At 57.3% G+C, this 10,895-nt stretch overlaps 3 protein-coding genes across 3 annotated transcripts; 2 read left to right on the top strand and 1 right to left on the bottom strand.

The window, feature by feature from the left end:
• Nucleotides 1-217: 217 nt before the first annotated feature.
• SPBR_02876 (malate dehydrogenase) lies at nt 218-1,485 on the top strand (the record flags this gene model as incomplete). The annotated part of the gene is made up of 3 exons (XM_040761179.1): nt 218-268; nt 444-561; nt 647-1,485. 3 exons carry the CDS (start codon nt 218-220, stop codon nt 1,483-1,485), a joined length of 1,008 nt encoding a protein of 335 aa, XP_040620666.1.
• Nucleotides 1,486-2,257: 772 nt separating this feature from the next.
• On the bottom strand, nt 2,258-6,397 carry SPBR_02196 (cation-transporting ATPase 13A1; the record flags this gene model as incomplete). The annotated part of the gene is made up of 3 exons (XM_040760499.1): nt 2,258-2,816; nt 2,878-5,951; nt 6,041-6,397. 3 exons carry the CDS (start codon nt 6,395-6,397, stop codon nt 2,258-2,260), a joined length of 3,990 nt encoding a protein of 1,329 aa, XP_040620665.1.
• Nucleotides 6,398-8,006: 1,609 nt separating this feature from the next.
• Nucleotides 8,007-10,763, top strand: SPBR_02327 (uncharacterized protein; the record flags this gene model as incomplete). The annotated part of the gene is made up of 1 exon (XM_040760630.1): nt 8,007-10,763. One exon carries the CDS (start codon nt 8,007-8,009, stop codon nt 10,761-10,763), a length of 2,757 nt encoding a protein of 918 aa, XP_040620664.1.
• Nucleotides 10,764-10,895: the final 132 nt, after the last annotated feature.

The following is a 10,895-nucleotide window of genomic DNA, read 5'->3' as shown; positions in this document are numbered from 1 at the left end:
ACAGCTGGCACATGGTATTGGAGGGACGTGGGACGCCGGTGCCCCAGCTAATGGCGCAAAATATGGCGCAGCGCTCCATCCACACAATAAAGAATTTCGTCGTTTTCCGCGGCCTTCCTTTTCCTCCTTTTCGTCTCCTTTTTCTCTTCTCTCCACCTGCTTGTTCCTCAATTGCTCTTCTTCTTCCTCACTACCTCCACTCCTCCCAACCGCAACCATGTTCGCTGCCAGAATCCAGAGACGTGCCTTCTCGGCCTCTGCCCGTGATGTGAGTATTTTGTTGTTTTGTTTTTTAAAGAAGGAAATAGAAACGAACATCAACCGACTTCGTCGGTCTTGTGCCTCGGCCGGGCTTCCGTTGCGCCGGCGGTCGCCATGGCTTCACGGTCGACGGCCCTCGCCAAGCGTAATCTCGTACTGACCCGTCTGTCTGCAACCGATAGCTCTCCAAGGTCACCGTCCTCGGCGCTGCCGGTGGCATTGGCCAGCCGCTTTCCCTGCTGCTGAAGCTCAACCCCCGTGTTACCGAGCTTGCTCTGTACGACATCCGCGGTGGCCCCGGTACGTTGTCTTGTCTTCCATTGTTAACGTGCACGCCTGGCGCGCACAAATAACTAACATTCTTTCTCTTTTCCCTTCCCCTCAGGTGTCGCTGCCGACATCTCCCATGTCAACACCAAGTCGACCGTCAAGGGCTACGAGCCGACCGCCAGCGGCCTGTCGGCTGCCCTCAAAGGCTCCGAGGTCGTCCTGATCCCCGCCGGTGTTCCCCGCAAGCCCGGCATGTCTCGTGACGACCTGTTCAACACCAACGCCAGCATCGTCCGCGACCTGGCCAAGGCTGTCGCCGAGTCGGCCCCGAACGCCAACATCCTGGTCATTTCCAACCCCGTCAACTCCACCGTCCCCATCGTCAAGGAGGTCTTCAAGGCCCGCGGTGTCTACAACCCCAAGCGCCTGTTCGGTGTCACCACCCTCGATGTCGTCCGTGCCAGCCGCTTCGTCTCGGAGATCAAGGGCAGCGACCCCAAGGACGAGAACATCACCGTCGTCGGCGGCCACTCCGGTGTGACCATTGTCCCCCTCTTCAGCCAGAGCTCGCACCCCGAGCTGTCCTCCAACGCTGACCTGGTCAAGCGTGTCCAGTTCGGTGGTGACGAGGTCGTCCAGGCCAAGGACGGTGCCGGTTCCGCCACGCTGTCCATGGCCATGGCCGGTGCCCGCATGGCCGACTCCGTCCTGCGCGCCTCCCAGGGCGAGAAGGGCGTCGTTGAGCCCTCCTTTGTTGAGAGCCCCCTGTACAAGGACCAGGGCATCGAGTTCTTCTCCTCCAAGGTCGAGCTCGGCCCCGAGGGTGTTGAGAAGATCCTGCCTGTCGGCGAGGTTGACTCCGTTGAGCAGGGCCTGCTCGAGGCTTGCTTCACTGACCTGAAGAAGAACATTGCCAAAGGCGTCGAGTTTGTCGCCTCCAACCCCGGCAAATAAGCGTGTCGCACCTGCGTCACACCATTGTTAAGCTGAGCTGGAGTTGAGCGGATCGCCTGATTTTTTGGTAGCCTTTGTGATTTTTTTCGCAAAAGAAAAGAAGTAGAAGTGATACCATGGGCCGGGACGAGACCTTAAAAAAGACAGTAAACTACAACCAAAAACTATAAAAATCATACGACACGAAAATAAAACGAAAACTTTAAATATCAAAAAGTCTCCTAGACACATGATGGAAACGAACAGCAAAGGCTGACTGTACAATATAAGCGAGAATGACAGAACCCCCCTCTTTCAACCTGAATATTTATCTAAATGCACCTTCTTTCTACAGATGATGTGTGACAAAAAAACAAAGAACATTGTAAGTGGTATGTAAACTGTCTATAGTTTATTTATTATTGTATAGCGAGGTGAGTGCGTCGGGTTTTTTTCCAAAATAAAACCCAAGTAATACCAAGAGAAAAGCAAATCGATAACAGACACAATATAACAGTCCCGAGTCCCTAACAAAAAATCCCACCCAGCGGGCAACTACATCTTGCCCGCCATTATTATTTTTTTGGGCTTACAATAATCAAAGCCTTTCCCCAGCATATGACAAAACACCGTTGCTGGGGAGGGGGGAATGAATCCCACCATGCAATGCATCCAATCCCGCTGCGTGCGCCAGACGCACCCAGTCCGCTCCCCTCCTTTTCTTCCGTCTTCACCCACCCACCCCCCAATACTACCACCTCCGCCATTTCGTACAAGCTCGACATGTTCTCCTTTACCGCTGCTGGACTTGCCGCAGCCGCTGCTCCCGCTCCGCCTGCTTGCGCTCCAGCTCGGCAATCTTCTCCTGCTGCTTGCGCTCAAACTCGGCCACCTTCTCGGCCTGCGCCCGGTTCTCCTCCTCAATCTTGGCCTTGGCAGCGGCCTCCTTGCGGACCTTTTCACGTGCCAGCTGGTCGGGGCGGCGCTCGGCAATGTCGCGCGCGGCCAGGTCGGAGAAGAGGTACTTGAGGACAATCTCGATGAGGTAGCAGGCGACGTAGTCGACAACCATGACCGTCGTCATGGTGGTCTTGAACTCGCTGCTGAACGGCACGAGCTTCATGGCCACGTTGAGCTCCGGGATGAACTCGGTGCTGCACGCAAAGGCAATGCCCGTCACACCGACAATACCGTAGAACATGCCGCGGTTCTCCGACAGCGACTCGCGGAAGGGGCGGCCCTGGTAGTTGACGGCGAACGTGGAGATCTGCTGGATCAGCTGCAAAAGGTAGACGGCGCTGTTCAGCAGCGACGGCGAAAACTCGGCCTCCAGGTCGATGTCACCGCTCCGGCTGTGTTTGTTAGTGACTGCACGGTATCTCGAGGAGTGGCTTATGAAAGGCGACTACTTACGGGTCAAGACGGTCGCACAGGCGAGCAACGTAGATAAGGGTGACGACGTGGACGGCGAACTGGCCAAGAATAGAACCAATGATGTAGACGTTGAAGATGTTGGGCTGCGGGCGCTCCTTGGAGAGGCCCTCAACCGAGCGCGCGCGAGAGATGGACAGGAAGCAGACGCTCATGAGCATGCCGCTGATTGTGTACTGGCCGTCGCCAAACTTGATGCCCTCCAGGTACAGAACACTCAAGCTGTAGGCCGAAATCAGACAGTTGAGCGCGAGAATCTTGTACATCTGGATCGTGGCGACCAGCGTGCACCGGCCCTGGCGAATGATATTGGGGATGGCGATAACGTTGCGCAGCTTGGACGTGAAGGGGGCGGCTACTGAAGCATCGCCCAGCTTGAGGGTCGGCGGCTCGCTGTCGTCGAGCTCGGCGTCCATCATGCTGGCCGTGAACTGGTCGGCCAGGCTGGCGGCCTTCGCCTGCACATTGTTCTGGTTTCGGGGGTCGCGCTGGTTGATCAGCTGCTGGGCCGCGGGGCTGGTCACAGTCTCGAGGGCGGTGGCCTTCGGCACGTAGGCCTTGGCATAGTCGTCGGGGGTCATGTTCTTGCGCTTGGCCTCGCGCTCGATCGCTTTGGGCAGGTTTGGGTTGCTCGGGCCAGGCGGGTACAGGTGGGCAATCAAGACAGGGACAGGCGGGGCAGGCTGGTTCCAGCGCTTCAGCAGTTCGACCTGCTTCTGGTACATATCCTTCATCTTGGTGTTGCGTGAGTGCTCGGCGATGCGCGTCAGGTCCTCCTGGGTACCGTTGAGGAGCGCAACGCCAATGTGCGCCTGCTTGAGAGCGCCCACGTCGTTGGTGCCATCGCCAGCCATCAGGGTGTAGTAGCCCATGTCCTTGAGGCCCAAGAGAATCTCCTCCTTCTGCTTGGGCGACACGCGAGCGTACACCCAGGCGTGGCGCAGGATGTCGTTCCAGCCCACCTGGTCCTTGAACTGGGACAAGGCGTAGCCCGTCACGCAAAGGTCTTTGGTCTTGAGAATTTCGCGGTCCAGAGGCTTGGTTGCGTCCACCTTGATGTGCACCTTGTCGTCGACGCTGTGCCAGACGAGATCCTTGCCGCCGTCGCTGTGGTCGGGCACGTCGAGAATGAGAACATCGCGGTCAACAATCTCCACCTCGCGGGCGACGTGGACGGCAGTCAGCGGGTTGTCGCCGGTGATCATGACAACACGGTGGCTGCTTTCGTTGAGCATCTGCACGGCTTCCTTGGCGTCGTCCTTGAGCGGGCAGTGCAGGACCAGGAAGCCGGCAAAAGTCAGGCTCGCCTCGACATTCTCGCGTTTGAGGTCGTTGATCTTGCTGGCGCCCAGCTCGTTGTCGGTGGTCAGCTGCTTGTAGGCAAGAGCAAGCACACGCGAGCCTCTGCGCGTAAAATACTTGAAGGTCTCCTCGTAGTCGGCGGGCACGGTGACAAGCATCTTCAGAATGGTCTCGGGCGCACCCTTGACGGCGACAAACGAGCCCTGGATGCGGTTGCCGGTCTTGGGGTCCTTGGCATGAACAGTCGCGACAGAGCTCTGACGCTTGAGAGCGGATGAGAACTGGAAACGCCGCTTGACCTGGACAGTGCCGGAGATGGAGGTCGCGGCGGCGGTCGCTTGCTTGTTGGTCAGGATGTCGTTGCGGCCGAGGGTCCAGCCGAGGGCCTCCAGGGTCGCCTTCTCCATGGGGTCACCGACGACCTCGCCCTCGTCAAGCTTGACGAGCGCGTGGGCACTGGCGAGGACAAGCGTCGTCTCGAGGCCGATTTCGCTAACAGGGGTCATATGGCTGTGGGCACCGTCAGCCTCGCGCGGGGTCGAGGAACCGGTCTGACCGAGGCCGAGGCCAGCAACACCCTCAACAACGAGGTCCTCGCCCGTCAAGGTACCGGTCTTGTCGAAGCAGGCGACGTCGATACGACCGGCGAAGGGGATACGGAAGGGCTCGGTACAGAAGATGGCAAACTTGGCGAGGGCAGCAAGGCTGGTGTTGACGGCCAGACTCAGCTCCATGGGCAGCTCGGGCGGGACAACGCTGGTGACGATAAGGATGCAGTCGAGGAGCAGCTTGGAGCGCTTGCGGTCCTTCTTGACGCCCTCGTCCCAGACGTACCACGAGGCGGCCAGGGCGAAGACAAGCAGGAACAGGATGAACCAAAGCGCCTCTGCGTTGTTAGCGGACACGCGCTCGGTGGAGTAGATCATGGTCCGGACAAGGCTGCCCTGCGAGGTCTCGAAACCGGTCTTGATGACGACGGCCATGACGCCGTTGTCGGGCGGGGTCGGCACGCCGCTGGCAAGCTTGGGCTTGGCGTCGTCGGGGTTGCCGTGGGTAACCTGCAGGACCTTCGTGCCGCCCCAGAGGAAGGCATTCTTGTCCAGGCCCTCGGTCTCAATGGGCGCGTCGGCGGGGCGCAGCTGGATAGAGTCCTTCAGGAGCGGGGTGCTCTCGCCAGACAGCATGGCCTCGTTGACAATGGCCGTGCCCTCAACGAGCAGCATGTCGCAAGCAACACCGCTATCTTCCTTGGTGCGGGACACAGAGACGAGATCGCCGGGGAGCAGGTGGTCGCTGAGGACCTCAGTCCAGCGGCCGAGACGGTACACCCACATGTCGTACGGCTTGATGCTCATGCTGCGGAACTCGTTCAGGGTGCGCTGGCGCTGCCACACGACGGTGCTCTCGAAGACGACAAGCATGAACAGGGTGAACAGCGAGTAGTACCAGTACTCGTCGAGCATCCACAGACCGACGCAGAAAACCTGGAAGACGAAGAACGGAGCGACGGCATGCTCGCGGAACAGCTCGGTGAACGTGGGCACAGGGATGTCGAAGGTGTTGGAGCCGTAGTGCTGCTCGAGGCGGTCGAGCTCGGCGGAGGTGGCGATGCCTTTGGAGCGCTGGAACTGGCCCAGCTGGGGCTTGGGGTCGCTGTCGATCTCGTAGGCGATGGTCGCAAAAGAATTGGTCTCCGGCGAGTAGAGGAAGCGGCGCTTCTGGAAGAGGAAAGACGTGGTGTTCTTGCCAGCAATCTGGACGGGCAGTGGTCAGTAGGCCGCAAATATGGATATGTTCCTATATATACGCAAAAGTTGATCGGTCGCAGCGCCAGCGCACTCACCTGATCGGTCTCCAGCTTGCAGATCTCCGCGACACCGGCGTTGGCGACGGGGACGACCTTGATGAGCTTCGCATCGGCAACGGTCTTGGCCTTGGTCGCAGTGAAGAGGGCCTTGATATCGACGCTCCAGTTCGTGCTCAACCAGGTCAAGCTCTGCAGGGTCAGAATGGTGCCGACCCAGACAAAGGTCCACTCGGGCGCACCGATGTGCTTTTCGTAGAGCTCGGGGGTCAGGTAGTAGTAGAGGAAGACGGGCCAAGCGACCACGAAGGGCCAGACGTAGGCGTGGTAGTGCACCGACAGCGGAACGAGCAGCTCGGCGCTCTTGATCTGGGAGTTGTCGACGAGGGGCGCCATGATGGGCGATGGCGGCGTCGATGGAATCAGCGACGGAAACAGACGGAAAAGGCGAAGAGAGTGAAAACAAAAAAAGAAAGAATAAAAGGGAACAAAAAAGGCACGCAGAGAGCGGCCGGCCGAGAGTCGGAGAAAAGAAAACAAGAATACCGCACCCGGGCTCGAAGATTCGAAAATGAGCGTCTGGATAGATAAAGGAGATGCAAGAAGAAGAGGGTGTGCGGTTGGGGCGCACGCAGGTGGTCGAAGGGCGTGAATAAGAAAAGAACAGCAAAAAGGCGCCCCCCAGTAAGCGTCGGCCGTGATATCAGCAAATCGTGCGTGGGGAGAGTAAGGGGGAACCCTCAATGTGGCAAGATTGAGGAAACGGCGAGTTTTCGAGATTTGGGGGTACCGCGCTTTCCTCAATGGTGTCTAGCAGGTTCCACGCGCAGGAGCTTCCTGTTTGGGGCCGGCAGGCCCGTGGCATTGTGGAGCGCGGAGGGCTCGTGGCGCATCTTAGCGTATATTAGTAGACTGACAGCTGCTGAAGCGCGCTGACAGCTGGCCACACAAAAAAGGGCAAGGCAGCCAGCCTGACGACAACGATTTACACGCTCTTGAAGACCCCTATTTTGACAATCGAGATTTGAGATGCACGACCCTCTTGACAGCATCCCGAGGAGAAAGAGATGTCCTTGATTACTATCGGTATGAATCGTATGCTATATTTTCGTGTGATGGGAGCTTTTTCTTACTATGGAACTGATTGTCTCATTTTGTGTTGTAGGGTTTTGCTGTCTTCGTTTGGCTCCCTGAGAAAAACATAAAAAATAAATGAATGTTTTTTTTTTAATAAATAGAATTAAATAAACAAACTCCCAAAGTAAATGTGTAGTGTAAGAGAAATAATGCCGAACACCCTGGACCACGCTGTCGAAGGACTCTGTTGACACTCTACGCAGCCTCATTTTCGTGGCAGATCTTTGACTCGTTGTCAATGTTACCGAACTCGAGAATAGATACCTTCTGTTTATCCTTCCTCAATCTGTACCTTGCATGGACCGCATTTCACGTTGTATGCAGTGTAGATCGCTGTAGGGCGGGTTGGGCTTTGTTCTCAGGTTCTTTACATATAAATCAGGATATTGATAGCGTACCTATATTGGCAATGCAAGGTATACTTGCTTGGAGTTTGGTATTTTCTATTTTCATACATTCCCCGTCTAAGCAATATCAGGCCGCAAGCATCACATGCACTAATTTTTGAGCTTGATTTTACCTGATAGTTGATGTCTCCGTTTAAGTTACGCTCATATTTCAGTCAACGATTGATGCAGTCAACCATTGACATGGCCTACTGCTGTGCTTTATGTCTCTGTTCCAAAATAAAACAGCCTTCTTCACCTTACATCGTTAAACCTTTCAAACGTGTGCTTGGGACTTTTTGGTTGTGCATTACTTCGGTGACGACATATTGTTTACACCTCTCTCATACTTGATGTCACCATTAGGTCGAGCAGTTCGCTGTTTCAGGCCCACAGTTGGTCTTTTATTATTTTCGTGATCTTCTGTTGACTGTCTCTCCTGACCCTTCATACCAAACTCACCGTGTTGCGACTTGCCCGTTATGCGACCTCGGCATGCTTCTAGCCTCGCTCTGACGGCGGCCTACTTCGGAGTGGCAGGGGCCAATTACCTTCACTCGGACGGCCAGGATGCCAACGGCCATTCGCTGCCCGAGTACTCCCCCGGCCGGCCACCGGCGATCCCCTTGGCGGTCCGAAGCCCCTATTTGAGCGCCTGGGTGACAACTGCCGGCAATACCACACTCAACAGCAACTCAGTCACGTTTTGGTCCGGCATACCACTTGGGTGGGACGGCATGGTGGCGGTGGACAACGTTACGTACGAATATCTGGGCACGGGCGCCCAGTCGCTTCAGCGGATCACGGGCCTAGAGCCGGCGCGGCCGCAGTCGGTGCACTACGATGCGCACTACTCCAACTTTACCTTTCTGGCGGGCCCGGTCGAGATCACGGCCAGCTTCTTCTCGCCTGTGACGCCCAAGGACATCTGCCGCACAGCGATCCCGATGAGCTACCTGACAACGCGAGTGCGCGTGTTGGACGACAAGCCTCATGTCATCCGTGTGTACTCGGACGTCAATGACGCATGGATCCGGCGGCAGAGGGGATCGCCTCTGGTGTGGGATCTGACGCAGGACAAGGCCACGCCGGCGATCAACGGTAGCGTAGCAGGAGAACAGAGCGGAGGCGGCAATGAGACGATCGGAAGCGCGTCCGCTCCGTACACCTGGACACTGCAGCAGAGCGTGCCGTATTTTATGGCCGAGGACAGCGACATGGCACAGTGGGGCAACTTCACATACTCGACCGCGCCGTTTGGTGCGCGCCTAAGCTACGAGAACGGCGATCCCGTGGGTGTGCGATATGGCTTCATAACTCAGAGGCAGCTTCCCTCCGTTGTGCAACGCGACTTTGCGAGCTTTACCGGAAGAGAGTCCGTGTTCGCCTTCGCGCACGACTTTGGCAGTATCGGTGGCGCCAGCGACCGTCGGAAGGAAGTGTCGGTGCGGTACAGCATAGGCTCCATCCAGACTCCGGCGGCACGATACCTCTATTACGGCGGAGTGGCCCAGCTCCGACCGTGGTGGCACACGTGCTATGGCGAGGACACAGCATCGCTGGTGCGCTTTCACTGGCACGACTTTGAGACAGTCAGCCGGTTGGCAGCGGAGATGACAGCGTCGTTGAAGAGCGACATTGCGCAGTACTATAAGGAAGAGTTCGACGGTTGGGCATCGTCAAACAACAGCACAAACGGCACAGTCAAAGCCACAACACGGCATGCTCTCTTCCCCAACACAACGGTCCTGACGACAACAACGGTGACATCGACGTCGACAGCTGCGACGGCACAGCCGAACGCCACCAGCACCAACACGGCCCAGGGACACTACATCTTCGACCCCGACACGGCGTATGGCTTCCTCAGCACTCGTGATAACAACACAGGTGTAGCCGTTCCAGATGTGTCCGAAGCGGATGCGCTGTATGCAATCGTGGCCCTGTCCGCGCGCCAGGTCATGGGATCGTATATTTATGCGATCCCTCCGTCGGCACTCTCGTCGACGTCATCCGTCGAGCCGCTCATGTTCCAGAAGGAAATCTCCAGCGACGGCAACCTCAATTCCGTCGATGTCATCTTCCCTGCGGCGCCCTTCTTCCTGTGGGCTAACCCGGAGATGCTCAAGTACATTTTGACGCCCGTGTATGAAATGCAGGAGGGCACGTTCTACCCCAACAGCTACTGCGCCCACGACATTGGCGCACAATTCCCCAACGCCACGGGCCACGTCGACGGAAACGACGAGTACATGCCCGTCGAAGAGTCGGGAAATTTCATCTTGCTGTCGCTTGCGTACTACCGCTTTGCAAAAGGGAACGCGGACAGCAACGCAACCGCCTGGCTTGCCAGCCGCTACCGTTTGCTGCGGCAGTTTGCGCAGTATCTCGTCGATTTCTCGCTGGTACCGGCCGCACAGCTCAGCACCGATGACTTTGCCGGCACGCTCGCCAACCAAACCAACCTGGCCATCAAGGGCATCTTGGGTATCGCCGCCATGGGCGAGATTGCGCGTATCGCAGGTCAGCCGCATGATGCCGACCATTTTGAAACCATTGCCCGCGACTATTACCGCAAGTGGGTGTACCTGGCCGTCGACCCGACGGGCCACTCGCACACGCTGCTTGCGTATCAGTGGCGCTCAAGCTGGGGCCTGCTGTACAACGTGTTCATGGACAAGCTGCTGGACTTGGGCGTGGTCGGCGACGATATATACGCGATGCAGTCGGAATGGTACCCGCAGGTGTCCCAGGTCTTTGGCGTGCCGCTCGACAACCGCCACCACTACACCAAGAGCGACTGGATGATGTGGGTGGCTGCAACATGCACGCCCAAAACGCGGCGTCTGCTGGTGACGAGCCTAGCATATTGGCTCAACTACACCACCACAGAGCATCCGTTTTCCGACTTGTTCGAGGTCGTCGGGTCGGGCTACTATCCGCAGGTGCCGCAGGACATCCGCTTCCAGGCACGGCCCGCCGTCGGTGGCCACTTTGCCATACTGGCCCTGGCGCGGAGCCGTCAACTTGGGAACGGAAACATCGACGGGCATGGAAATGCGACGGGCAACTCAGCAAGTGAAGTGGCTTTGCCGACCGGTGCGAGCTCCGACTTGAGTGGGAACGGCTCCAACACACCGCCGCCGACGATCGTTTTCGTGACGGGCGGCACAAACACGGGCACAGCAATGAGCCTGACTTCTGCGGTATCCTCATCCAAGTCTCCACCGACGTCGTGAAGGATGGAAACTCAAAGTCGGCCAGGCTGAGTCATCCGGCAGAAGATGTGGTATAGTAAGACGAGAAGTGGTTGAGAAGACGGAGAAGAAGAGAGCGGATGGTGGACAGCATCAGAAGATGGAAACAATGAT

The sequence above is a fragment of the Sporothrix brasiliensis genome (assembly GCF_000820605.1).
Source record: "Sporothrix brasiliensis 5110 chromosome Unknown Cont17, whole genome shotgun sequence".
In the NCBI taxonomy this organism is placed as follows: domain Eukaryota; kingdom Fungi; phylum Ascomycota; class Sordariomycetes; order Ophiostomatales; family Ophiostomataceae; genus Sporothrix; species Sporothrix brasiliensis.
This window is presented reverse-complemented; position numbering and strand designations above follow the sequence as displayed.